Raw genomic sequence first — 27,082 nt, 5'->3', positions numbered from 1 at the left:
TAATTTCTAATTGGAGAGAAAGGCTGGGGCTCCCAGCTGCCCTGTCATTTGCCCTGGAGGTCAGTTGCCCCAGCTCCAAATGTATGGCAACTCAGAGCATAGGCTATCTCTGCATGGCCTCAGAAGCACTCTCTTCTTATGCCACAGATTCCAAACTTTGAGCATTATAAACTAGCCCTGCTCAACTAGAAGCCCCAGTTGGCTTAAGCTAGGATTTTCTTCCCCACACATAATATATTCATGGCTAGGACCCAACCCAATGGATTCAAGTTACAAGAAAGGAGATTCCAACTAAACTTTAGGAAGAACTGCTTGACAGTGGAACAGACTCCCATGAGACTCTCCTTCCTTGGAGGTTTTGAAGCAAAGGCTGGATGGTCATCTGTCATGTATGATCTAGTTGAGATTCCTGCATTCCAGGGGGTTGGACTAGATGACCATTGGGGTACCTTCCAACCATACAGTTCTATTATTCTATGCATCTGAGTGCACGGATTTCTTCCTTGCTATTGGATCTGGGTTGGATTGGGTTAAGAACATTCATGTAGATTAGTAATCCAGACCCAGGGCAAAACTACCAGCCCCTGCTGTATAGTGGTCTTATCCACGGAGAAGGGATGCAAAACCAACAGTGGAGCTAGACAACTTCCTCATTTAACAGCAGCAGTTCACCTTGTGTGGCCGCACATTTTATACCACGGCAGATTTTAGGTGGGGAAAGAAAAGGCTCATAAGGGGATTCTAAAAGTTAAAACCAAACAAAAAATTGTGCAAGCAGTGGTATTGCGCTTCCTCCACTCATTCAAAATGGGATTCACAGAATACACCATCATGCAACACCCACAGATGTGAATGGGGAGCTGTGCATTAGCACAAGGGCTTGCTAGGCTGCTATTCAGCTGCTGCAAGTTGCTAGTGATGATAGAAAATGAAATGAAATGAAATGACGAAAGGAAGTCCTCTCCCCTTGTTGTTCCCACACACAAACATTAGTCACAGGGAACATAAAATGACTAATTAAGGAGCAATGTATCAAGAATCCCACAACAGAAAGCAATGACAGGCCAAAGCTGGGAGCAGCTTTTTAATTTTTTTTTAATCAGTGGCTCTAAAGACCCACAATAACCTTTGCTACCCCACAGCACACAGGATGGTGCTGAAATCTGAGCGAGCTCCAGCTGCTCAATCACTCGCTTGCCTCCAAGGTTCCCAATGGGCCCTGCTGCCTAGTAGGCAGAGTTTAGAGGGCAACAGCAGGGAAGATCAAGTATGATGGCAGGAAATGCATCCTTAAGAATCTCATGTTATTTCTATTTCTGATAAAAGACTAGAATGGGATTTTCCATTGCAAGAATGTTTTGTAAGTTGGTTTGATAGCTCTTCTTGTCTGTAAAGTGGGATATTCTAAATAAATCAATAAGATTTCCATTTCATTCCATACAAAAATTGCTACACAGATCATGTCTGAGAAAATACAGGAGAACACAGAAGATATTGGGCTCCAATGATCTGCCAATAACATCCTCTGGACTCTCTGCAAAAAGTGTGAAAGCAAAGGATGCAATTATTCCAGAGAGAAATCAACCTAGGTACATTGGGTGGGGTGGTTCAGGGAGCCTGCCTGTGTCACACCTGAATGCTTAATTGCTCTGCTTCGTTTGCCATCTTCACAGCAGCTTCAAAATCCCTCTTGTCACCTTTGTTCTTTAGCTTGGCCTCAAAAAGAAAATACAGAACATAGCTATGATTTAAGAAGTGAGGGAGAGAGAGACTGTGTGTGGATGCTGCTGCTTCTTTTTTAATTAAAAGATTTTCTTGATTTACAGAAATATGTGCAATGTCTCTCGCACCATTTTTACGTCAGTTTCATTTGTTGAGACATTGGGAAGAAAAGGGGGAAAGACAGAGGTAGATGGGGGAAAGATGGGTGGGGTGGGGTGACGATGTTTCTATTTTACTTAATGTATGTGGGGTAGGGGGTTGTCAACGTTGCTTGTGCAGGTTCTCTGTTTGCTTGTGTTCTTTTGGTGGTGAGAGATGTTGGGGTTGGCTTAGGGTATGGTTGTTCATTTGTGGTTGGCTGTGGTGGTCTTTGTTTCTTATGTGAGTGGGGTGGGTGGGTGTTTTGGATCAGGTTGGCCATATTGATTTGTATGCTGTTGGTGGACTTTTGTCATTGTCTTGTTGGGCTGTGTATGTGATAAAGGGGAGCCATACCGGGGTGAAGCCGTCTTCTTCTATTTGTCCCCGTGTCAGTTTCAGCTTATTGGTTAATTTTTCTAGTAAGGCTGTTCAATGGGGTGCGTGCTAAACACTTGGCCCATGTGTGGTTTACCTCCCCAGAGTCTGTCACTCCCAAAGCTTTTCTCCTCTATGTGTGGGAAAGGTGGCTGCGGGGAAGTAAGAAAAGATGAGGGGGGGAATTCTGCATTCCTTAGCCGCATGCCACTTTTGCTCCTCTTTCTACATGTCGGGGGCAAATCTGAGTTTAAATACACAGATCTGCCACTACTGCACCTAAATTGACCCTCCTAGAGCGACAATTCCCAAGGTGCCTTGGGGGAAGTCATGATAGCTGGACAGCTCTGAAATTAATCCAGGTTCATTGTGCAGCTGGGGCCTAATCAGGCAACTGTCTTTCCAAATTGCAGGGCTGGATTGCAGATGCAGGGAATGGGGGACAGGGACAAAGTTCTCCTCTGATTTTAAGATTAAGAAGCTTGCAGAAATCACACACACACACCAGCTTTGCCAGCAGATTTTGGCAGCTTGCAGACAACCTGTTTATTTACCACTCATTTTAATTTGTTTGCAGGGAGGATATACAATGTTGTATCAAGCAAATGTTATCCCATAATTTCCAGTGCATTTTCCTGTCATTTTCCTTACTGCATAATATCTGCTTCTTCTTCTTTTTTAAGAGGGAAGCAGGTTTGTTCCACAAGAGTGCCCACTCCACTTTAATCGTGCAAAGTGAAGTACTTCACACAGCACATACCGGTAATTAAACTATGGAACTCACTCCTACAGGAGGCAGGGATGGCCACCAACTTGGATGGCGTTAAAAGAGGATCAGACAAATTCAAGAAGGAGAGGGCTATATTGATGGTTACTAACCATGATGGTTATGCTTTGCCCCCACAGTTGGAGGCAGCAATGTTTCTGAATACCGGTTGCTGGAAACCACAGGAGGGGAAGAGGGCTCTTGTGCTAGAATCCTGCTTGTGGGTTTCTCATTGATTGACAACTGTGAGAACAGCATGCTGGATTAGATGGGCCATATTGCCTTGATCCAGAAGGCTCTTCTTATGTTCTTATGCCCGAATGCGACCGGTCTGGATCCCACCCGCAAAAGAGCAAGCATCAGGAAGTCTTCACTTTTCCCAGCTATTGTTTGTAACTTCCTCCAGATCTCTGCTCCCTTTCAAAAGCCACCTCCTATTCATTGGACCCTCTTAGAACCCATAACCTGATGGAGACTGGGACACCTTATTTTGTGAATAAACCACCATTAGCAAAAAAGCCCCACTTACCACACCATTTCCCTTCACATAAGATTCCTGAAAGTTCCTCAGCATGGAAGCAGCGATCCAAGCCCGGGTCACAGAGCTGCCAAAGAAGGTCACATGGTACTTGCACTGAAATGGGAATGGAAACAAGAGAGCATGTCAGTTGTGGTGGGTGGCCATGCCTGTGAGAGATAGTGTGTGAACACTAATGTGGGTAAGAACCTTTCACCTGGAGCTGAGATGTAATTGCCTTAGGGATGAAGTCAGACTTATCCCACTAACACGCAAGCACAGTATAGAATAAATATACATAATACTTAACAGGAAGTGAATCTGCCTGAGAAGAGAATAGGAAGTACTCTCCAATGTCTGGATCAGCCTCTATAATCCCAGGCCACCTATAAACACAAGGTTGGAAAAGAGCAAAAGACACTGTAATGAAGACACCGCCAGGCCAACCCTAGCTTCTGCTAGCTGTTAAGAGAAGACTGGGAAATGTTTTGAAGCCCCATTAAAAAAAGCAAACAACTTCTTCCATATGACCCCAAACGACCTTTTGAAGACCTCAAATGTCAATTTGTTCATCTTTTAACTAAAAAAGGTTACTATTAAAATAGTAAAATATTCTTTGGGAGGACTGTTTTTTTTTTACCTTTTACCCTTCTGGGTAAAGGAGAGACAAGAGGGTCTTCTTAAATGAGCAATGCAAAGACATAGAGGAAAACAATAGAATGGGGAAAACCAGAGATCTGTTCAAGAAAATTGGAGATATGAAAGGAACATTTCGTACAAAGATTACCATAATCAAGGACAAAAGTGGTAAGGACCTAACAGAAGCAGAAGACATCAAGAAGAGGTGGCAAGAATACACAGAGGAATTATACCAGAAAGATATGGAGGTCTCGTACACCCCAGGTAGTGTGGTTGCTGACCTTGAGCCAGACATCTTGGAGAGTGAAGTCAAATGGGCCTTAGAAAGCACTGCTAATAACAAGGCCAGTGGAAGTGATGATATTCCAGCTGAACTATTTAAAATTTTAAAAGATGATGCTGTTAAGGTGCTACACCCAATATGCCAGCAAGTTTTGGAAAACTCAGCAATGGCCAGAGGATTGGAGAAGATCAGTCTACATCCCAATTCCAAAGAAGGGCAGTGCCAAAGAATGCTCCAACTACCGCACAATTGCGCTCATTTCACACGCTAGCAAGGTTATGCTTAAAATTCTACAAGGCAGGCTTAGGCAGTATGTGGACCGAGAACTCCCAGAAGTGCAAGCTGGATTTCGAAAGGGCAGAGGAACCAGAGACCAAATAGCAAACATGTGCTGGATTATGGAGAAAGCTAGAGAGTTCCAGAAAAACGTCTACTTCTGCTTCATTGACTATGCAAAAGCCTTTGACTGTGTCGACCACAGCAAACTATGGCAAGTTCTTAAAGAAATGGGAGTGCCTGATCACCTCATCTGTCTCCTGAGAAATCTCTATGTGGGACAAGAAGCTACAGTTAGAGCTGGATATGGAACAACTGATTGGTTCAAAATTGGAAAAGGAGTACGACAAGGTTGTATATTGTCTCCCTGCTTATTTAACTTATATGCAGAATTCATCCTGCGAAAGGCTGGACTAGATGAATCCCAAGCCGGAATTAAGATTGCCGGAAGAAATATCAACAACCTCAGATATGCAGATGACACAACCTTGATGGCAGAAAGCGAGGAGGAATTAAAGAACCTTTTAATGAGGGTGAAAGAGGAGAGCGCAAAATATGGTCTGAAGCTCAACATCAAAAAAACCAAGATCATGGCCACTGGTCCCATCACCTCCTGGCAAATAGAAGGGGAAGAAATGGAGGCAGTGAGAGATTTTACTTTCTTGGGCTCCTTGATCACTGCAGATGGTGACAGCAGTCACGAAATTAAAAGACGCCTGCTTCTTGGGAGAAAAGCAATGACAAACCTAGATAGCATCTTAAAAAGCAGAGACATCACCTTGCTGACAAAGGTCCGTATAGTTAAAGCTATGGTTTTCCCAGTAGTGATGTATGGAAGTGAGAGCTGGACCATAAAGAAGGCTGATCGCCGAAGAATTTATGCTTTTGAATTATGGTGCTGGAGGAGACTCTTGAGAGTCCCATGGACTGCAAGAAGATCAAACCTATCTATTCTTAAGGAAATCAGCCCGGAGTGCTCCCTGGAAGTACAGATCGTGAAGCTGAGGCTCCAATACTTTGGCCACCTCATGAGAAGAGAAGAATCCTTGGCAAAGACCCTGATGTTGGGAAAGATGGAGGGCACAAGGAGAAGGGGACGACAGAGGACGAGATGGTTGGACAGTGTTCTCGAAGCTACGAACATGAGTTTGACCAAACTGTGGGAGGCAGTGCAAGACAGGAGTGTCTGGCGTGCTCTGGTCCATGGGGTCACGAAGAGTCGGACACGACTAAACGACTAAACAACAACAACCCTTCTGGGAGGACTGGAAGACAAAATATGCAATACCAATTTCAGTCCAGAAGTAAATTGGTGGAAAGGTATTTTGAATGCTTAAAATGTTAAGCATACAGATTGTATATTATAGAAGAACAAGCCTTGCTAAGGAATAATCAGCATGGCTTCTGCAGAGGGAAGCCATTCAGTTATCACACAGAACTTGCCTGAGGAAGAGCAGAGGTTTGTTTCCTTAGCAACCATTGCATCCCTATGCCTGGACCCACCACTCTGCATGCACTGAGAGTAAAGGTCTGCTTTTCTCATAGAAGCTCTCATGGAGGTGTGGGATCAGGGCTCTAAGCTGCATGCAGAAGCCTCCCAAATCTTTTGTATACCGCCAATGCAAGGAAAGTGGTGAATCTGAGCATACAGATGTCATGGAAGAGGCAGGACTAGCAAGGGCATCCATTCTCTCTCATCACACCTGCAAAGGGCTAGTGTCAACAAAAGGAGATGCATAGTGACCTCATACAGTGGTTGCTTCTGCAGTAGTCTGTCTCTCTACAATTGTCATCCTTTGCTCACATACTTCTTATGGAGCAGTCAGTTGTTGCATACCAGGATTTTTCTATGTTGCTCTCCTTTGTTTTCTCAGACATGGTTTGTGGTGGTGCATATTGTTTTTGCAATAAAACATCATTGTGGTGTCTCCCTGACCTGTGTGGGTCAAGTGCTATTGAGGCTTTTCAGGGATTCTGTGCCTTTAATTAAATGCTTCCTGTTTGCAAGTTCAGTCTGTTTTATTGCTTCCTGATTAGTAGGGCGTTAGTGAGGAATAGCCTATTAATTGCCTCCTCTCAATAGCCTTTCTTAATTGCTCCAATGCTAGTTCCTGGTAGGGAGTGGGGAGACTTTGATTACCCAGCTCCATTGGTTTTTCTTTTGATAGCTAAAATTTGACACTGAGGGAAACAAAAAGAGGCCATTCCAGGAGCAATTAGTGGTTAGATTGTCAGGCTGCTTTTTATTTATTTTAAGCATTTATAAATCCACTTTCTAGGCAAAAAGGCTCCCAATGTGGCTTGCAAAAACCAGCAGTAAATCCTAAAAAGACATGATGCATGAGGAAAACTGAATGGGATGGAGGAAGACTACAAATGGCAGGACCTGGATTCAAGTCACCACTTAGTCATTGGGTGACCTTAGGCCATTGATTGCCAAACTTGGCCCTCCAGCTGTTTTGGGACTACAACTCCCATCATCCCTAGCTAACAGGACCAGTGGTCAGGCATTATGGGAACTGTAGTCCCAAAACAGCTGGAGGGCCAAGTTTGGCCATCACTGCCTTAGCCCAATCACAATGTCTCAGTCTAACCTACCCTACAGGGTTGTTGTGAGGATAGCACAAATAGTACTCATTAATGGTTCCTCATCATCCTGGAAAAAAGTGACAAAGTGGGGTGGCACAGGGTTCTGGGGCCCGTTGTTGTTTAACATTTTTATTAATGATTTGGATGAAGGAATTGAGGGGATGCTCATCAAATTTGCAGATGACACCAAACTAGAAGGGGTAGCTAATGCAGCAGAAGACAGAATCAGAATTCAAAATAACTTTAACAGATTGGAGAACTGGGCGCTAGCTAACAAAATGAATTTCAATAGGGACAAATGTAAGGTTCTGCGCTTAGGCAGGAAGAACCAGATGCACAAATATAGGATGGGGGACACCTGGCTTACTAGTAGTACATGTGAAAAGGATTTAGGGGTCTTGGTAGACCACAAGCTCAACATGAGGCAACAGTGTGATGCAAGCAGCAAAAAAAGCTAATGCTATTATAGGCTGCATCAACAGAAGTATGGTGTCCAGATCAAGGGAAGTAATAGTACCACTCTATTCTGCCTTAGTCAGACCACACCTGGAATACTGTGTCCAATTCTGGGCACCACAATTTAAGAAGGATGTTGACAAGCTGGAACACATGCAGAGGAGGGCAACCAAGATGATCAAGGGTCTGGAAACTAAGCCTTATAAGGAGCGCTTGAAGGAGCTGAGTAAGTTTAGCCTGGAAAAGAGGAGACTGAGGAGATATGAAAGCCACCTTCAAATATCTTAAGGGTTGTCACGTGGAGGAGGGAGCAAGCTTGTTTTCTCCTGCTCTGGAGGGTAGGACTCGAGCCAATGGCTTCAAGTTGCAAGAAAGGAGATTCTGACTAAACATTCGGAAAAACTTTCTGACAGCAGTGTTCAGCAGTGGAACAGACTCCCATGAGAGGTGGTGGACTCTCCTTCCTTGGAGGTTTTTAAACAGAGGTTGGATGGCCACCAGTCATGGATGCTTTAGCTGAAATTCCTGCATCGCAGGGGGTTGGACTAGATGAACCTTGGGGTCCCTTCCAACTCTAAGATTCTATGATTCTATAAAGCCCAGAGATGTGGTAGGCATCTAAGTAAAGCTGTGTTTCTGGGGAGCTCCCCTTTCTGTGGCTTAGAGGCCCCATTCTTGGCCAGTTTTTCTGTCAAAAGACTGCAGCTGCTGCACTGGCAAGGGTGCTAAGAAAGATTGGCTATTTTGGCTAAGCCTTTCAGCAGCTGAAAAAACTGCAGGGATCAAGATACATAGAACTGAGGTTTTTAAGGAGCTGAGATTTAAGTACAGCAGAGAAAAACTGGGGTTTTCACTCTGAGAGACCTGGGCAGGTGTATTTTTGCCTTGGTGTGTGGGGTGTGTGTGTGTGTGTGTGTGTTGGTTAACTAGTGCTGGGACTATTGTTTTGTGCTCCAAGCCTGACGATAAGTTGGCAATGGAAAACTGGTTTGTTTAGCACGGTGTAGTGTGCTGCCTACACAATCAATACTTTCTTGCCATTGCACTGCACAATATACTGAAGCCCGTTTTTTTTTAAAAAAAAAAACCCTGCTGTGTTTATGGCTCCCTCTTTCTAATTTGGCACTCTCATTTGTTTCAATGGGACTTGCATCCCTGTAACACATATTGAGGATCTCTGCCAATGTTAAGGACAAAGGGGGACCTTATTATTATTATTATTATTATTATTATTATTATTATTATTATTATTATTATTATTTCAATTTATATACCATTCTTTACCGAAAGATCTCAGGGCAGTGTACAACATTAGAAACACTTTACAAAACACCCAATGGTAAAAACATAGTAAAAAGCATGATTGTTTGTTGTGGGTTAGGTGCTGCTGCTCATCCATGCGTCTACATAACTTCATCAGCATCAAAATGCCAGCCCATTTTTCTTCCCACTTAATCCACAGAAAATCAAATGCTGTAATTTGCAGTATCTGAGGCTGCGTACACACTATGCCTTTAAAACACATTTGAAGCACATTTCCCCCACTCATTATTCTGGGCACTGTAGTTTGTTAAAGGGTGCTGTCAGGAACTGTAACTCTGTGAAAGGAAAAGTACAGTGCCCAGAATTCTCTATGGGAAATAATGTGCTTTGAATGTACTTTAAAGGTACAGTGTGTACGCAGCTTCTATGACTCATTTGTGATATCAGACCTCTGTCTACATTGAAGCACCCGAGAGTTGTGTGTTCCTTCCCTACCATGGGTATCCATATTGCTTGGCCCACACGATTGACCCAGGAATATAAACAGCATAGACCACCTCGTTTTCAGACCCTGACCATGTTTCCTCTGGAATGCTGCAGCTGTTGTGCTCGAGATCTGCAACGGAAAATAAATACCCCGCTGAAAAGAATCTGGGAAGTCTGTGTAATTGAAATAAATGCATTTTCTCTACCCCTCCCCCTTTTCATCTCTCCCTCCCTTTTACTGAATACAAGCCCCTTTGGGGCAGGGACCCTTCCTTTTGTACTGCTGCATAAGGTACAATACTCTCTTCTCTTTGGCGATCACTCGTAGCCCGAGTAAGATTGTCTTCCATAAACACTGTTTTAACAATAGGTCCTTAAGGGACTGTGGAGGCCAATTCTGGATCCACACGTCCTTCCACAGTGGGGACATTGGTTTCCAGGCGGGAGTTGATCACGGTGTGGATTTGCCAAGCGTGCCTTCCTCTTAGCACGTTTCTCCCTTGCGTCCTGAGTTCGAGTTTCTTCAAAGCCCATTGACACCTTTGGTAAAGGCTGTTCTCCAACTGGAGCGCTCGCAGGCCAGCTGTTTCCCAGTTATCAGTGTTTATACTACACTTTTTAAGATTTGCCTTGAGACAGTCTTTAAACCTCTTTTGCATGGGCGTAGGCAAGGGGGGGCAGGAGGGGGCAGCTGCCCCCCCCCAGAAGCAAAAAATTAATGTATTTTACAGACTATAACCAGCACTTTTCCCCTCCAAAAACTGAAGTGGAAAGGGCTTTGCTTTAGCAAGAGCAGCTAAGTCTCCGCTTGCTGGGGGGGGGGAACACAGCTGTAACAAAACACATCAAATAAATAAAGCAAAGTGGCTACCAGTAGTTAAGCAGTTAAGACAATGGAGCATATATCCCCAGGCAAGATTCGATAGCTGACCATTTCACCCTATTGTTCTTAAGTGGGAGTTGTTAATGAGCATTCAGGAGCATTAAGAGTTCTATTGGCGATTTAATGAGGGTGCAGACTCAGAGGATTCAATTTGACTAAGGTGGCTCTGCAAGGCTAAAAGGAAGTGAATAAGAAAGGGGGGGCTGTAGCTTTGACAGACACAGTGATGTTTATAAAAAGCAGTGGTGTTCCAGTCTGCCCCTCCTCCTGCATCTGTATACTGTAAATCAGGGGTGGCCACCTCCCAAGAGACTCTGATCTACTCACAGAGCTTAAAACTGGGGGTGATCTACCCCCTTTTGGGGGGGGGTTCAGGTCAAAGCTGTTGAGCTTCTTTTAGGAGGGAGGGAGGCCCATTTTTGTTTAGGGCTTCAGGTCATAGTTCAACTTTTTTTAGGGAGGAGGAAAATTTTGGGTGAGCTTTTTTTAGGGGTGCCAGTGACCTACCAGTGATCTACCACAGACATCCAGTGATCTACTGGTAGATCACAATCTACCTGTTGGACGTGCCTGCTGTAAATCAAGCAGAGAGAAAGCTGCTTACAAGGCTCCTGTACATGCAGAGTTCCAGCATCACAGCGTCACCCAGAGGCACCCACAAATATGAGTTATCCCTCTCTCTATTTCTTCCTTCCTTCCCTCCCTCTTCCACCCTTAATAAAATATGGGGGGGCAGATAAGCCCCACATAGAAAGCCCATCAACATGGGGGGATGACTCTTTCAAATACGGTATTTACCAGTAATTGGGGGGGGGGAGAGGCACCTAGGCCTCTAGGAGTTGGCTGCTATGCCTAGGAGTAGGACAATTCAAGAAAGCAGAATGATGCATATGCTATGGTAATATATCAATAGAATCATAGAATTGTAGTTGGAAGGGACCACAAGGGTCATCTAGTCCAACCCCCTGCAATGCAGGAATTTTTTCATAAGGTGGGGCTTGAACCATGGTTGAAATTTTATGCTGATATGCAGCAACGCCTCGGAGCCGTCGTGGCTGCGGCCATGCCTTGCCTCGCCCTCGCCCGCCCTGCCACCCCCTCTCGCCTGCCCGACCCTCCCGTCCTCTTGCTGCAGAGTTCCAGCATCACAGCGTCATCCAGAGACACCCACAAATATGAGTTATCCCTCTCTCTATTTTTTCCTTCCTTCCTTCCCTCCCTCTTCCATCCTTAATAAAATACGGGGGGGGCAGATAAGCCCCACATAGAAAGCCCATCAACATGGGGGGATGACTCTTTCAAATATGCTATTTACCAGTAATTTGGGGGGGGGAGGCACCTAGGCCTCTAGGAGTTGGCTGCTATGCCTAGGAGTAGGACAATTCAAGAAAGCAGAATGATGCATATGCTATGGTAATATATCAATAGAATCATAGAATTGTAGTCGGAAGGGACCACAAGGGTCATCTAGTCCAACCCCCTGCAATGCAGGAATTTTTTCATAAGGTGGGGCTTGAACCATGGTTGAAATATTATGCTGATATGCAGCAACGCCTCGGAGCCGTCGTGGCTGCGGCCATGCCTTGCCTCGCCCTCGCCCGCCCTGCCACCCCCTCTCGCCTGCCCGACCCTCCCGTCCTCTCCAGCCAAGCAGGGTAGCCGCCAACGCTGCCAGCCCCAGAAGCACAAGGTAGCCGCTGCCTCCGCCACTGCCACGATGTCATCAGGCCCGCTGGCCTGTAGCCCTGCCCACATTCCCACTTCGTGGCCCCTCCCCTCCCGTGCCTTGGCCCCGCCCCTGAACGACCATGGCTTGCCCCCCCCTAGTTTTGATCCTGGCTACGCCCCTGCTCTTTTGTTGACCACCAGCATTACGCTTTCCATTTTTAAGTTCGGAATAGAGTACTGTAGTTGCTTTGGAAGACGATCATCAGGCATTCACACAACATGACCAGTCCAACGAAGTTGATGTTGAAGAATCATTGCTTCAACACTGGTGATCTTTGCTTTTTCCAGTACAGTACACTGATATTAGTTCGCCTGTCTTCCCAAGTGATGTGTAAAAATTTTCAGAGACACCATTGATGGAATCTTTCGAGGAGTTGGAGATGGCGTTTATAAGTGGTCCATATTTCACAAGCATATAGTAAGGTTGGTAGTACAATAGCTTTGTAAACAAGCATTTTGGTTTCCCTGCGAATGTCCCGGTCCTCAAACACTCTGCACTTCAATCGGGAGAAAGACGCACTCGCATAGCTCAGGTGATGCTGGATTTCGACATCAATGTCATTGATGCCGAAGGTACAATACATAGTGACAGCAGCAAAACAAAATAACTCATAGAGAAGGCACCAAAAGCAACCCATTGCAGTGACTGGAAGAGGTTCTAGACTCCCACAAGACGCCTTCATTTTGAAAGGGTAGATTTCACAATGGTCAAGGGCATGGGCGTACCCAGGATCAAAACTAGGGGGGGGCAAGGGGAGGGGCCAAGGCACGGAAGGGGAGGGGCCACAAAGTGGGCGGGAACAGCGAACTCGCGCTCCGCCGGGCTGTGCCCCTCCCTAGAAGCAGGGCTGGTGGGCGGAGGCGGAGCCCAGCCCAGCGGAGCGCAAGTTCAGCGTTCCCGCCCGCCGCGCCGCGCTCCCTGGTTCCCCGCCGCGCTTGGCCTTGCCTGAGGGCGCGCCGGGGAGCTGGAGGGAGGGTGCGGCGCGGTGCGGCGGGAATGGCGAACTCGCGCTCCGCCGGGCTGTGCTCCGCCTCTGCCCACCAGCCCTGCTTCTAGAGTAGGGCAGCTGCCCTAACTTGCCGAATGGTGGGTACGCCCTTGGTCAAGGGCATATGATGATGGTGATGCCTTATAATCTCATGTTCATTGGGCCACCTGGGTCAGACTGAATACTCCAGTCTTCCCAAACCTGGTGCCTTCCAAATGTTGGGGCTGTAACTCTTTTATCAGTCCAGGGCTAATGGGAGCTGTTGTCCAAGTCTGGTCTATTCTGACTGGCAGCAGCCCTCTAGCTTCTCAAGTATTATTTGATTTATGGACTACAACTTTCCGGACTACTGACCATGCTGGCTGGGACTAATGGGAGCTGGAGTTTAAAAACACCTGGAGAGCCACAGGTTGCCCAGGCAGACAGGGGTTCCGCAGGACACTGAGCAGTCACAATTTTCATATTTAACTGAGGGAAGGAGAGGCCGCCAAATGTCTGTCAGCCCCTACAGGAAAAGGCTTGTCTTTCCCTTCTGTTTTACCTGGGTTCTGGCTACATGTCCAGTCCTCAGACAGAACCAATGGGTCTATGTCACTGCTAAGTCGCCTCCACTTCTCACAGGTTGGATAAGAGCACTGGACCCAGGCCATGCACCAGCCTAGAGTGATGAAAGGGGGAAAATCATGAAACAGCAAACTTCATGCGTGGAGCTGCACAAGGTGGAGGTGCAGGTGGAGTAGATGAGCATCACTCAGGCTAACTCTAAGTGTGTGGATACTTCTGTTCATAGCTGTCAAGTTCTCCCTTTTTTTAAGGGAAATTCCCTTAGGCTGAATAGGCTTCCTCGCGAGAAAAGGGAAAACTTGACAGCTATGCTTCTGTTAGAGGGGATTAAAGCAACCTGTCTTAATATGAATTGTAACTATGTTATGGGCTACCATATGATGATATATGTTCCTATCTTCTGAGGAGACTGGGGCTTTCAACTCTTTAGATGTGGGTTCATCTATGGTTGTTCCTTTGGGCTTCCACAAGCCAAGGTACTCAGGGATTCTGAAATGCAGGGTGCTTCAGCTGTGCCCAAGACAACCAAAGAAGAGTAAGTGACACAACTCCACTTGCTGTCATGTACAGCTCCTAATTAAAGCTACTCCAAAGTATCAGCAATGATTTTACAGCCCATTTAGACAATTACAGCCCATGGCACTTCCTTCTCATGTGCCTTGGGTGGTAAGCCTGTCCTTGCTGAACACCAGTCAAAACATTCACCTGCTCATTGTTGAATGCGATAGATGCCATCGCCTGCCAATAATGTCTTTTCCCCTTGTACACAGAACGATAACAACAAAAATGCAAATAGCCAGAAGGGCTGAATATTAAAGAAAACTGAAGGAGGGTGGAGAGAGAGTAAGAAAGCTGGTATGATGTTAAAGCCACAATGACAAATTGCATACTTTGTGGCTGCAACATCATGCCAAATTCTCTCTCACACACACCCTGCCCCCGCTGTTTTCCTCAACATCCAGCCTGATGGATGTTTAAGTTCTGGAGAATTTAAAAGTGCTCATGATTTTCTGATATTTTGGTTGGTCCTAATACAATGATTGTCCTACTTTGGATTTTGTTTCTCCTGTGGACCAATATCTATGCTTTCCCCCCTCTATACATAGGATAGGCAACCTCATGTAAAATAATAAATTGACTCAAATCTGACATCCAAGACAGCAACAACTCAGAAACCAGTGGGAGAGAGGTCTTGAATCTCCCGAGGCACTCTACGACTGTCCAAAATATAATTATTCAACAAAGGACCTTGAAAAGGAGACTGCAGGATGAAACTGCTGAACTAGAAATCAGGAGAAAGGCTTCCTCTCCCACTACAGGTGGTAAAATAACCTCACAAAGTGATCACTGTGCTAATGTCACCTATTAGTACTGTTGTTGTGAATGGCGGTTGCTGTGCTCATCTTACCTGCATTTATGGTTGGCTTAAAAGCATTGTCACAGAGCCTCTTATATTCCACAGCCCTCTGGACCACTGTCTACAGTACACCCCCCTCGCCACCCTCCAATACTCCCAACTATGATAGTCTGCCAATTTCATGCAGGTGAAATCTAGCCCAAGAAAGAAAGCTACTGCCATCATAGTCTTTATGGTGCCACAAGACCCTTGGTAGTTTCCCCATAATTAATGGAATATCTAACAACAACAGCTCTGCAGCCTCCTTTGTAGGTGTTCATTTTATTATTTTTAAGCAGTGGGCCACTCAGCTCACTTCCTTGTTCTTACAGCAAGTTATTTAAGGTTGCATCAATCCCCGCCAAACGTCCAGGGCTTTCCCCTGTGGAGTGTGCACAAAAACGGCAGGAGCGCTGCAGCCCACCAGAGCTCTGAAGCCAGCCTGGCCGATCTGCCTTCGATCCCCCATCCCCATCTGTCCCCCATCCTCCCTAAAAACCCTCTGGAGCAGCAGGAAGCGTTCAGCTCACTGCAGCTACTTCCTCCTCTGTCTGCCTCCTCCTTCTTCTGCATTTCCTCTTGGTCAACGCGGACGTGGGCGTTGCCCTGAACTTTCTTCTTGGGCGCACCTTTCCGGTTTTCCTCACACCCTCCATTGTCTCCTCCTGATTTCTCATCTGCCAGGAGACAAAGAGAAACAAGTTGTGTGTGCGCCCGTGTTTGCCTCTTTGCAAAAACACCAGGAGAGCGGTGGTGGGGTGGCAGCAGTGGAACTGGTGACTTGGGGGGAGGAAACTATGAGCTGCCTAGCAGTCAACAGCAGCAACTTGTTTTGAAACACTGGAAAGAATGTGGATCTCTGCCCTACAGAGGGCCTGTGGCCCCTCTCCCTAGGGCTGCACTGGTGCTGCGTCACTTCCCTTTGCCAGGCTTCCCACCCACCCTGACACGTCCGGCCCATGGCCAATGGCACTTGCTGCTCCCATCTTGCACAGCCTCCATTCATTTCAAATGAGGTTTATCCCTGGTGTGTTTTGCTCAGTGCTTGTTCATGCAAGAGACTTAGGCTGTGTACACATTAGGGCTTTAAAACATAGCAAGGTAGTTTCTGCCACGATGGTTCAAATTGCATTTACACATTGCTGTGTACACCAAAGAGAGGGCAAGGGTGTCTTCACCTGATGCACATTACCTGTTTGGTTTTTCCATGCCTGCATTCCCTCCCCCAAAACTTCCTATTCACAAAACTGTCATCTGAGCATGCTCAGCGGCTGCCTCAAGCATACACACCTCAGCTTAACTGCAAAATGAATGTGGCTTTCCTTTTCAAATCGGATGGAAGATAGCTTGAACAACAGTGTTTATCAAGAAACCACAGGATATGAATTGTGCCAAAGCCGTGTGTACATAGTTTCAAACACTAGCAGTGGGAGCGTACAAGAGCCAGAGTAAATAGTAATATGTACATAGGCTTACTTTTCTCCTGTCTGTCCTTATTCACAGAATGTGTTCCGTGTTTCTTTTTTTTTAGCAGATGCTGCTTCTGATCCACTTCTGAAACAATCACCTCACTTTTCTTTCCAAAGAAAATGTCCTCCTCAGCTGGAGAGACCCCCAAAGCCTTCCTGAAGAAAAGAGCACAAGCACACAGTCGGTGCCTACTTCAGTACTTCAGTAGGTGGAATAATGAAAACTAGTCTGGTTGGGGACATCGATACAAGCTGCACTGATATGTTTCCAGCAGGGGTGAGCAAATCTCAGTTTCTCATTTCTCCAGTGGGAAGATCACTGTCCATATTTCTGTGAAATTTTTAAGTGCTCGTGAAAATTCATCGACATTTTAGTGCTAATTTTTCCTAATATACCCATGCTTGTATAAAATTTTGACCAATCATTTTGCAGATCAATTTTCCCTAACTGTAATACCTTCGTATGCTGTTTACACTAATATGCACACATGTTTATCCACACTTTAACCTACTATGTACATTTTTGAACGCATTACTTGGCTTGAAGAACTGTACTTCAAAATTCAGAGAAATGTGAATTTCGAGGGGTAGCTGGGGCTTTGTTCTCGTAGTGTTTCAGAAAGGGCAAATTAGGTTCACCTTTAAATGAGAACTGAGTTTGGGTGTCTCCCCTATCCCTAGGGGAAGGAACCATGTCGCTCACTACCACCACCATGGACTTGGGAAGGCTGTAGCTTAGGTCATAACATGCCTCCTGGATCATTCCCCAAAATTTGTAGCTAAATAAACATGGAGATCAGTGCACTCTCCTCATCCAAGGGGAAGTGATGCTGTGTTAAGGTTTCCCTGAACTTTACATCACTCACAAGAAACATAAGGGACCTTCTTTCAGCCCCAGTTTGCTTTTTAAGAGAATAAGTTTAACTCTTCCCCTGCCACTGTTTCTCAGCTCTAATTGTCTACCCTGTGTATCTAAAAGGCATGTTTAGCTACAACCCCCTGATGCAGAGAGGAAGTTGCTTTGGGCAAAGAAAAGATGTGTGCAGAAAGGGTTAAGTGCCACATCCCTTCTGCAGAAGACACACCTCTTTACCTTGGCCAGAGCCATGGCTGGGGTTTGCCCTGGTGTCCCTTGCAGAGGGGTGACATTGAGGCTCCCAGCTTGTATGCATGTGTATGGTAATGCGTATGCAGGTGTGTGTGTGTGCCAAACAGCGTCTTTGACCCTGGTGAAAGAAAGCCTAGTTTCACCCCTGCCTTGGTCTTTGTGACACTTAAGATATATATTTTCAAGACTTACCCTAATCCTGTGACCTTAATTGGTTTGAAACTGTTTTTAACTGAATTTTAAGTTGCCCTGGAACCTTATGGTAAAGGAAAGGTAAGAAACCAAAGTTGTGTCTCCACTAAACATCCTCCCATTGGAGCCACTAAGCATCCTCCCATTGGAGGTGTTCTTTAACAATATTCGAAGGAGGGCGCCTGGGAACACCAACTAAACTCTGTTACATAGACATTTCCTGTACTTGGGCACCACCCTGAGGCCAAAGCGTGATTTTCACATGCCTAGAGATTTCTGTGTTGCTTTTCTAAATAATATTGCCCAGGTAGGCAGTCTTGGGGCTTTTTTTTATGCAACTGAGGCTTAAATCAGCTTTTGCTTTCATTGGTTTGCAAACGTGAATGAAAATCCCACACTGATACGGTAGCAGTCATTTCTTTCACATTATGTCCTTCAATAGATAACATTCACACACAACTTACACAGAACACGCCCATAAACTGAAATACGCCGTATGAGGGAGTATCAGAGCAAGTTTAGCAATTCGCAATATAAAACTGCTGGTAGATATCTATGATTTTTTTATTAATTTAGGTCAACCTTCCTGGTGCCCTCCAGATGTTTTAGACTACAACTCCAAATAGCTTGTTTTAGACTACAACTCCAAATAGCTGTACTGGCTGGGGCTGGTGTGCCCTCACAGGAACACAACACCAATATTTGTTTACTGCCTCCTTCACATTTCTTTCCTCTGGCAAGAGATAATTTTCCTTGCCCCCTTAATAAAACCATACCATCCAAGCTCTCAAATTTACCTGTGATGTTACAAGACGCTCATTATCATTCCTATGTCATTTTTTAGCTGGAAAATCGCCAGACATTTCTTATCTAACTCATATTGACTAACGAAAGTTCCCTGCTATCTTTTTTTTCTGGCAGGGGCCCTACGCCTTTCACAGTAGCACAACCAAGCAGGCAACCCTTTTCCTCCATCACCAGAGCTGCATGTTGTGAACTGCTCCACCTGCTGAATTCCTGCTAAAGGCATAGGTGGGGAAAAGCTCAACAAACCTGCTTTACAATGTCAGGTATATAAATCTGGTGAAAGATAGGAGGAATACAGGCCTGGGAGAGAAGTTAATCTGATTTGTCCACCCAAGAGGATCACCCATTTTAGATCTGATCCTAACCAATAGTGATGACCCGGTTAGTGGGGTAGAAGTGGCAGGATCATTAGGTGGGAGTGACCATGCTCTTCTGGAGTTTATTATACAATGGACAGGAGCAACCAAGCATACCAAGACTCAAATTCTAGACTTTAAGAAAGCCGACTTCAGAAAACTTAGGGAAACGCTGGGTGAAATCCTGTGGACAGAAATACTAAAAGGGAAGGGAGTTCATGATGGTTGGGAGTTGGTTAAAAGGAAGATATTAAAAGCACAACTTCAGGCAATACCAATGAGACGGAAACATGGAAGGTGCCTAAAGAAGCCAGGGTGGCTATCTAAAGAACTTTTAACTGAGTTAAGATTTAAAAGGGATATGTACAAAAAATGGAAAAAGGGGGAAACCACCAGAGAGGAATACAAACAAATAGCCAGCACGTGTAGAGACAAAGTCAGAAAAGCTAAAGCACAGAATGAACTCAGGCTTGCTAGAGAGGTTAAAAGCAACAAAAAGGGCTTTTATGGGTATGTCTGTAGCAAAAGGAAGAACAAGGAAACAGCGGGGTCACTTAGAGGAGAAGATGGTTAAATGAGAACAGGGGACAGAGAAAGGGCAGAACTCCTCAATACCTTCTTTGCCTCAGTCTTCTCCAAAAAAGAAAACAATGCCCGACCTGAAGAATATGGAGCAGATGATTCAGCAGGGGAAACACAGCCCAGAACAAGTAAGGAGGTAGTACAAGAATCCTTGGCTAGTTTAGATGTACAGTATTCAGGTCTCCAGGGCCAGTTGAACTACATCCAAGAGTATTAAAAGAACTGGCAGAGGTGATTTCAGAACCACTGGCAGTAATCTTTGAGAATTCCTGGAGAACAGGCAAAGTCCCAGCAGACTGGAGGAGGGCAAATGTTGTCCCTATTTTCAAAAGGGGGGGAAAGGGAGGACCCAAACAATTACCGCCCAGTCAGCCTGACCTCAATACCAGGAAAGATTCTAGAGCAGATCATTAAGCAAACAGTCTGTGAGCATCTAGAAAGGAACGCTGTAATCACTAAAAGTCAGCATGGGTTTCTGAAAAATAAGTCATGTTAGACTAATCTGATCTCATTTTTTGACAGAATTACAAGCCTAGTAGATGAAGGGAACGCTGTGGATGTAGCCTATCTTGATTTCAGCAAGGCCTTTGACAAGGTGCCCCATGATATTCTTGTAAAGAAGCTGGTAAAATGCAGGCTAGACAATGCTACCATTCAGTGGATTTGTAACTGGCTGGCTGACCAAACCCAAAGGGTGCTCATCAATGGCTCCTCTTCATCCTGGAGAGAAGTGACTAGTGGGGTGCCACAGGGTTCTATCTTGGGCCCAGTCTTATTCAACATCTTTATCACTGACTTGGATGAAAGGCTTGAGGGCATCCTGATCAAGTTTGCAGATGACACCAAATTGGGAGAGGTGGCTAATACCCCAGAGGACAGGATCACACTTCAAAATGACCTTAACAGATTAGACAACTGGGCCAAAGCAAACAAGATGAATTTTAACAGGGAGAAATGTAAAGTACAGTGGTACCTCGGTTTACAAACACAACTGGTTCCGGAAGTCTATACTTAACCTGAAGCGAACTTTCCCATTGAAAGTAATGGAAAGTGGAATAATCTGTTCCAGACACTCCGTAGAGTACTTAAACTGAAGTGTACTTAACATGAAGCGAGCTTTCCCATTGAAAGTAATGGAAAGTGGATTAATCTGTTCCAGACGGGTCCGTGAAGTACTCAACCTGAAGCGAACTTAACCTGAGGTATGAGTGTAATTGGTTCTGGAAGTCCATACTTAACCTGAAGTGTACTTAACCTGAAGCGAACTTTCCCATTGAAAGTAATGGAAAGTGGATTAATCCTTTCCAGACGGGTCCACGGAGTACTTAAACTGAAAATACTCAAACTGAGGCGTACTTAAACCGAGGTATGAGTGTGGTAAAGGTAAAGGGACCCCTGACCATTAGGTCCAGTCGTGACCAACTCTGGGGTTGCGGCGCTCATCTCACATTATTGGCCGAGGGAGCCGGCGTACAGCTTCCAGGTCATGTGGCTAGCATGACAAAGCCGCTTCTGGCAAACCAGAGCAGCACACGGAAACGCCGTTTACCTTCCCGCTGTAGCGGTCCCTATTTATCTACTTGCACTTTGACATGCTTTCGAACTGCTAGGTTGGCAGGAACTGGGACCAAGCAATGGGAGCTCACCCCGTCGCAGGGATTCGAACCGCCGACCTTCTGATCAGCAAGCCCTAGGCTCTGTGGTTTAACCCACAGTGTACTACACTTGGGCAAAAAAATTGAAAGGCACAAATACAGGATGGGTGACACCTGGCTTGAGAGCAGTATATGTGAAAAGGATCTAGGAGTCTTGGTAGACCACAAACTTGACATGAGTCAACAGTGTGTTCCAGCAGCTAAAAAAGCCAAAGCAATTCTGGGCTGCATCAATAGGAGTATAGCATCTAGATCAAGGGAAGTAATAGTACCACTGTATTCTGCTCTGGTCAAAGCTCACCTTGAGTACTGTGTCCAGTTCTGGGCACCACAGTTCAAAAAAGATACTAACAAACTGGAACGTGTCCAGAGGAGGGCAACCAAAATGGTCAAAGGCCTGGAAACGATGCCTTATGAGGAACGGCTTAGGGAGCTGGGTATGTTTAGCCTGGAGAAGAGAAGGTTAAGGGGTGATATGATAGCCATGTTCAAATATATAAAAGGATGTCATATAGAAGAGGGAGAAAGTTTTCTGCTGCTCCAGAGAAGCGGACACGGAGCAATGGATTCAAGCTACAAGAAAGAAGATTCCACCTAAACATTAGGAGGAACTTCCTGACAGTAAGAGCTGTTTGGCAGTGGAATTTGCTGCCAAGGAATGTGGTGGAGTCTCCTTCTTTGGAGGTCTTTAAGCAGAGGCTTGACAGCCATCTGTCAGGAATGCTTTGATGGTGTTTCCTGCTTGGCAGGGGGTTGGACTGGTGGATAGCCCTCGTGGTCTCTTCCATCTCTATGATTCTGTACAAAGGTGTTATGTACTGAGCTGAATCCTAGAACAATAGGATTCAGAATCAGCGGGAGCTACCCAATCCAACTCCAGGTGGAAGTGAATCCGCAACCTGATTGGCCTGCTGGAGCAGCCAATCAGGCGGCTGGCAGAAGTGAATCTGCTACCTGATTGGCCTGTAGGAGCAGCCAATCAGGCTGCAGGCAAAAGTCAATCCACAATATAATTGGCCCACAGGTGTAGCCCTGAAGTAGCCAATCACGCAAGGCCCATTGTGTAAATAATGTATATAAGCAGATGGTTTTGGGAAAAGAGCCATTCGTCTTCTCTTCTCCTCCTTGATGACTATGAGCTGAATAAAGAGCATGAAATTCACTCTTGACTCCGAGTATATTTCAAAAGGTAAAATCTGCATCCATTGCCCTGCCTGCTTTTGCCTCTGGCACTGTCCACCACTGTCAGTTCCCCCCTCCCCCCCCCCGCCCGCCCGCTGCTGCTGCTGCTACACTAGGTTCTCTAGCAGGCAATGTGGCACTCAGGTTGAAAAAGGTTCCCTGGGCCCTGCTTTAGGGTCTCCTTGCTTGCAGCACTTTGGTTTGTGGTCAGCTCCTTCCCTGCAGTAGCAAAGCACAAGCCCACAACGTTCAAGGTGCAAATTACAGAAATTGTTTTTGAGGAATGGCTTGGGAATGTCTCTGTGAACTTGAAGACTGCTCCGCCTTCAGCAGCGAGGCTGAATAGGCAGCCATACAACTCACCTTCCCTGATCTTGTTTCTCAGTAGGCTTTGCCGAAATTGTTTTCTTCACAGAGTCTTCTGGAAATAAAAGAGCAAAACAGCTTTAAATAGCTAAGCCCTGAAGGATTATGAGTTCATAAAATACTGTAGTTTGATGTTGGCTTGAGCGAAAATCACTGCCAGCTCCCAAACATTATCTTCAAAAGTTGACAGGCTTCCAAAGTTGCAGACATTAACAGAACTTCTCAGATGTAAGCATGACTGAATTCAAGGAGGTTACTTCCAGGTAAGTATGAATATGATTGCAACTGTAGTGGCACAACTCATGGCAAAGCAAGTACTCCAAGAGTTTAAGCAGCATCTAGTTGCGGGAACCAAGTGGGGCAAGCCAGATTCAGCTCTCTGTCTCTTGCCTCCTTCATTCCTGCTTTCTATTAACACAATATTATGTTGCTGCTGTGGGGAGGGGTCATTCAGAGGGCCTTTTGGGGGACTACAACACTCCTTGTCCGTTCCATCCTTGCCCCTCAAGGCAACCATACAATAAAACCAAGTGTTTGTGTGAGAAGTGCCTCAAATTTTAGTGGCCGTGTCTATGTTACAGCAACATCTTTCTGCCCTTGTGTCTCTCTCCCAACCCAAACAGCATACCCATACACTCCTGTAAAGGCTTCTGAAGCACACTCTGGACAATCTCCTCGAACTGTGCATCGGTGAGGCCACCTTCTTCCTGCCAAAAGATGAGCAAATGTAAGAACAATACCACGCCCTGCTTAGTAAGCATAGGCCCTGGCTAGCATTGGCAGAGGGGCCGCTTTTAAAACAGCTGTGAAACATCGGCTGGTCCAAAATGCAGCAGCCAGGCTTTTATTTGGTCCTCAATGATCAGAACATATCTGTCTCTGGACTCAATCTAGTTCTTTACTACTGCTTTGTTTTCAAGATCAAGTTTGCTAGTGTAAAGCCTTAAACCAAGGGTCCCCAGCCTTTGTTGGGCCTACGGCCACTTTTGGACATCTTACGCATAGCTGCAGGCACCCATTCCACAAAACTGCCAGTTCTCAGAAACCCCCTCCAAAAAAAGCATGAGGCAGAACACTGACAGGAGGGACACTGGGGGACAGGAGGCGGGCAGGTGTGGAGGATTCCCTGGTTCTGAATGGGGTAACTGTGCCCCTGAAGGACCAGGTGTGCAGCCTGGGAGTCATTCTGGACTCACAGCTGTCCATGGAGGCGCAGGTCAATTCTGTGTCCAGGGCAGCTGTCTATCAGCTCCATCTGGTACGCAGGCTGAGACCCTACCTGCCTGCAGACTGTCTAGCCAGAGTGGTGCATGCTCTAGTTATCTCCCGCTTGGACTACTGCAATGCGCTCTACGTGGGGCTACCTTTGAAGGTGACTCGGAAACTGCAATTAATCCAGAATGTGGCAGCTAGACTGGTGACTGGGAGCGGCCGCCGAGACCACATAACACCGGTCTTGAAAGATCTACATTGGCTCCCAGTACGTTTCTGAGCACAATTCAAAGTGTTGGTGCTGGCCACTAAAGCCCTAAATGGCCTCGGTCCAGTATACCTGAAGCAGCGTCATCACCTCCATCATTTTGCCCGGACACTGAGGTCCAGCACCGAGGGCCTTCTGGCGGTTCCCTCGTTGCGAGAAGCCAAGTTGCAGGGGACTAGGCAGAGGGCCATCTCGGTGGTGGCGCCTGCCCTGTGGAACGCCCTCCCAACAGATGTCAAAGAGGAAAACAACTACCAGACTTTTAGAAGACACCTGAAGGCAGCCCTGTTCAGGGAGGCTTTTAATGTTTAATAGATTGCTGTGTTTTATTTTTCTGTTGGAAGCCGCCCAGAGTGGCTGGGGAAACCCAGCCAGATGGGCAGGGTATAAATAATATATTATTATTATTATTATTATTATTATTATTATTATTATTATTATTATTATTATTACATACACACCAAATAAAAAATAAAAAGCAGGCAAAAAAGTGGGCAACACTAAAAACAAAACAAGTAACCCCCCCCAACAAACAAACAAACAAAGCAACCCCCTCAAAATACAAAGAAAAATACAGGCAATATGCCCACAACTGCAAACTGCTTAGAGACTTGCTTACAATCAAGTAGAATAAAACTTTTGTGAATAAATAAATGTATTATTTTTGGTTGGACTAGATGACCCTTGCAAAAGGTCCATTCCAGCACAACATTTCTATGGTTAAATGTGAGGCCTAGGCACATTCTGGGGGAAGGGCAGGTCGTCTATGTGCCTGCTCTTTATTTTCCAGCCCAGCCCAACCCATGGTGGTTTAAAAAATGTTTTTTTTAAAAGAAAATATCTTAGGGCACCATGGCACCATGTTGGGAATCCCTATCCTAAATGGTCTTGGACCCAGTTACCACATGGACTACCTGCTCCCAGGTCAACCTGCCCCACTGCTTCCCAGGAAATGAGCATGAGGGACCTGGCTGGGGCTTTGGAATGACTTCCCTGTGGTCATTCACCCGGCTCTCCCTCCATTGTCTTCCAGGCAGAAATGGAAAACACTTTTAGTCAAACCAGTTTTTAATCGCTAGCTTTAGCCCTGTTTTTTAATTATTTTAGTTGAACATTTTAAATAGTTTTTAATGTGTCTTAATATTTAATAGTCTGTATTATTTATACAGGTGGGTTTTGGCCTTGTTTGTTAACTAGTCTGAGTATTTACTGGTGGAAGAATGGTAAGCAAGCACCTGATGGTCATAATCACAGCACTCTTCCATCCCAGAAATACGGAGCTGCAAAATGAGGCCTGTATACAGTAATGAGATTCCTTCCATGCAAGATTTTGCACCTTCCCTCAGAGAGGTTTAGCTTGTTTCCTGCGGGAACAGTTTTCATAGAATCATAGAATCTCAGAACTGGAAGGCATCCCAAGGGCCATCTAGTCCAACCCCCTGCAATGCAGGGATTTATCTAATTGTTTCCCATAGCAGCACTCGTTCATTGCCTGAAGTTATTTCCACGCATTTTAATTCACACCTGGGTGGTGCTGTTGCCTTTCGGGAGTATATAGCTTAAAGCCTGCTGAAGAGGCGCTAATGAACTTTGGAAGAAATTTGCATAAAAAGTAAGGTTAGCAAGGCCCATGTTTAATAACTGCCAAAGAAAATCATAACCTCTGGCAAGCTAGTCCCCAACTGAAAAAAAAGAGAGGGAAGGAATATAAATTTCATGTGGGCTTTAAACTAAGGCTGGATCTACATGGATCTCTATTAAAAACAACATTAAATATTGTTATATATCGCTCAATGTATTTTTCCATTGCCAGCAGCTCACAACTCTGCAGCTCCCAATGGTGTCAAATATTTATAACTCATTTTTAATGTTATAACCGACCAGTGTAGATTAGTCCTAAGTCTACACCTCCTCAGAGAAAGGGATGCCACATTCCCCAAGTTTTCCCAACAGCAGAAAACTCTGAGCTAGGAAAAAGGTCCCTGAAGCAGTGTGTCTCTAACATATGTTGATTACATCCTAGTATCACTAAGTATAATCACAGTGCCCTAGCAGTACAGAGGTAAATGTGACTCATTCATAGCTTATTCAGAGCCAAAATTTCAGCAGCTTTCAACCATTGCCAGGGATCAGCCCTGGGGCGTGTGGAAGAATAAAGGTGAGGGTGCTTCTGAACATATGCAGGGGGGTCTTTCCCTCAATCATGGCAGGCCCTCTATCCACAGGCCAAACAACCCTCAACTTAAGTACCCCCTCTGAAAACGAGAAGGGCAAAACTTTTAGTGGTTTTTGCGGGGTGGGGTGTTAACTATTTTAAAGCATGCTTTTTAGAGTTGTTATCTGCCAAGAGCTTCCGAGCAGAGAACTCTGAATATTTGACTTGGAAAAATCCTCCCTTGAGGGAGCAAACCTATATCATAAATAGCGGCAAGTAAATTCAATAAATAATGATCATGATAATCATCTGCATTTCCACCACCTACATTTCTGGCCATGCCTGGATCCTTCTTGCAGTCTTCTTCCTTTACAGTCCTAGCAGTAGGGCTCCCTTTCTTCCCCTTATCTTGAGCCTTCGGTGTTTTGATGGGCTTGGCTACAATTCTGTCACGTGGGGCATGGACATGGTGCAGAGGAGCAGGAATGCCTTTAGTTTCAGCACCTTCCTGTTTGTCCTGGAGCTCTAACAGTTCCCCTTTTGCAAAGAGCTGGTGAGGTTTAGCTACTGGGGGAGCAAACATTCTTTTGGGCACTTTCCCAGGTTCTGAAGTTGCAGAAAACACGTTGTATTGTTTAGCACATAGTAACATATGGT

General features: G+C 45.5%; 1 protein-coding gene across 6 annotated transcripts in view; it reads right to left on the bottom strand.

The window, feature by feature from the left end:
* The window catches only part of ZCWPW1 (zinc finger CW-type and PWWP domain containing 1), a 40,441-nt gene that overhangs the window by 5,348 nt on the left and 8,011 nt on the right, over positions 1-27,082 (bottom strand). For 2 of the 6 annotated variants that reach the window (XM_088655620.1, XM_088655621.1), the window contains exons 3-12: positions 26,754-27,031; positions 23,419-23,497; positions 22,788-22,845; positions 16,550-16,698; positions 15,604-15,750; positions 13,655-13,771; positions 9,523-9,643; positions 3,832-3,907; positions 3,534-3,638; positions 1,633-1,716 (exon numbers count right to left, since the gene is read on the bottom strand). In XM_088655620.1, the coding sequence (XP_088511746.1) occupies positions 1,633-1,716; positions 3,534-3,638; positions 3,832-3,907; positions 9,523-9,643; positions 13,655-13,771; positions 15,604-15,750; positions 16,550-16,698; positions 22,788-22,845; positions 23,419-23,497; positions 26,754-27,031 (1,214 nt within the window). The remainder of the gene's footprint in view (positions 1-1,632; positions 1,717-3,533; positions 3,639-3,831; positions 3,908-9,522; positions 9,644-13,654; positions 13,772-15,603; positions 15,751-16,549; positions 16,699-22,787; positions 22,846-23,418; positions 23,498-26,753; positions 27,032-27,082) is intronic. The other 4 variants (XM_088655625.1, XM_088655626.1, XM_088655624.1 and 1 more) reach the window with 3 other exon arrangements.

This window comes from Zootoca vivipara, chromosome 12, assembly GCF_965207765.1.
Source record: "Zootoca vivipara chromosome 12, rZooViv2.hap1.1, whole genome shotgun sequence".
NCBI lineage: Eukaryota > Metazoa > Chordata > Lepidosauria > Squamata > Lacertidae > Zootoca > Zootoca vivipara.
Note: the sequence above shows the minus strand (reverse complement) of the source record. Positions and strands in the feature narration are given on the sequence as shown.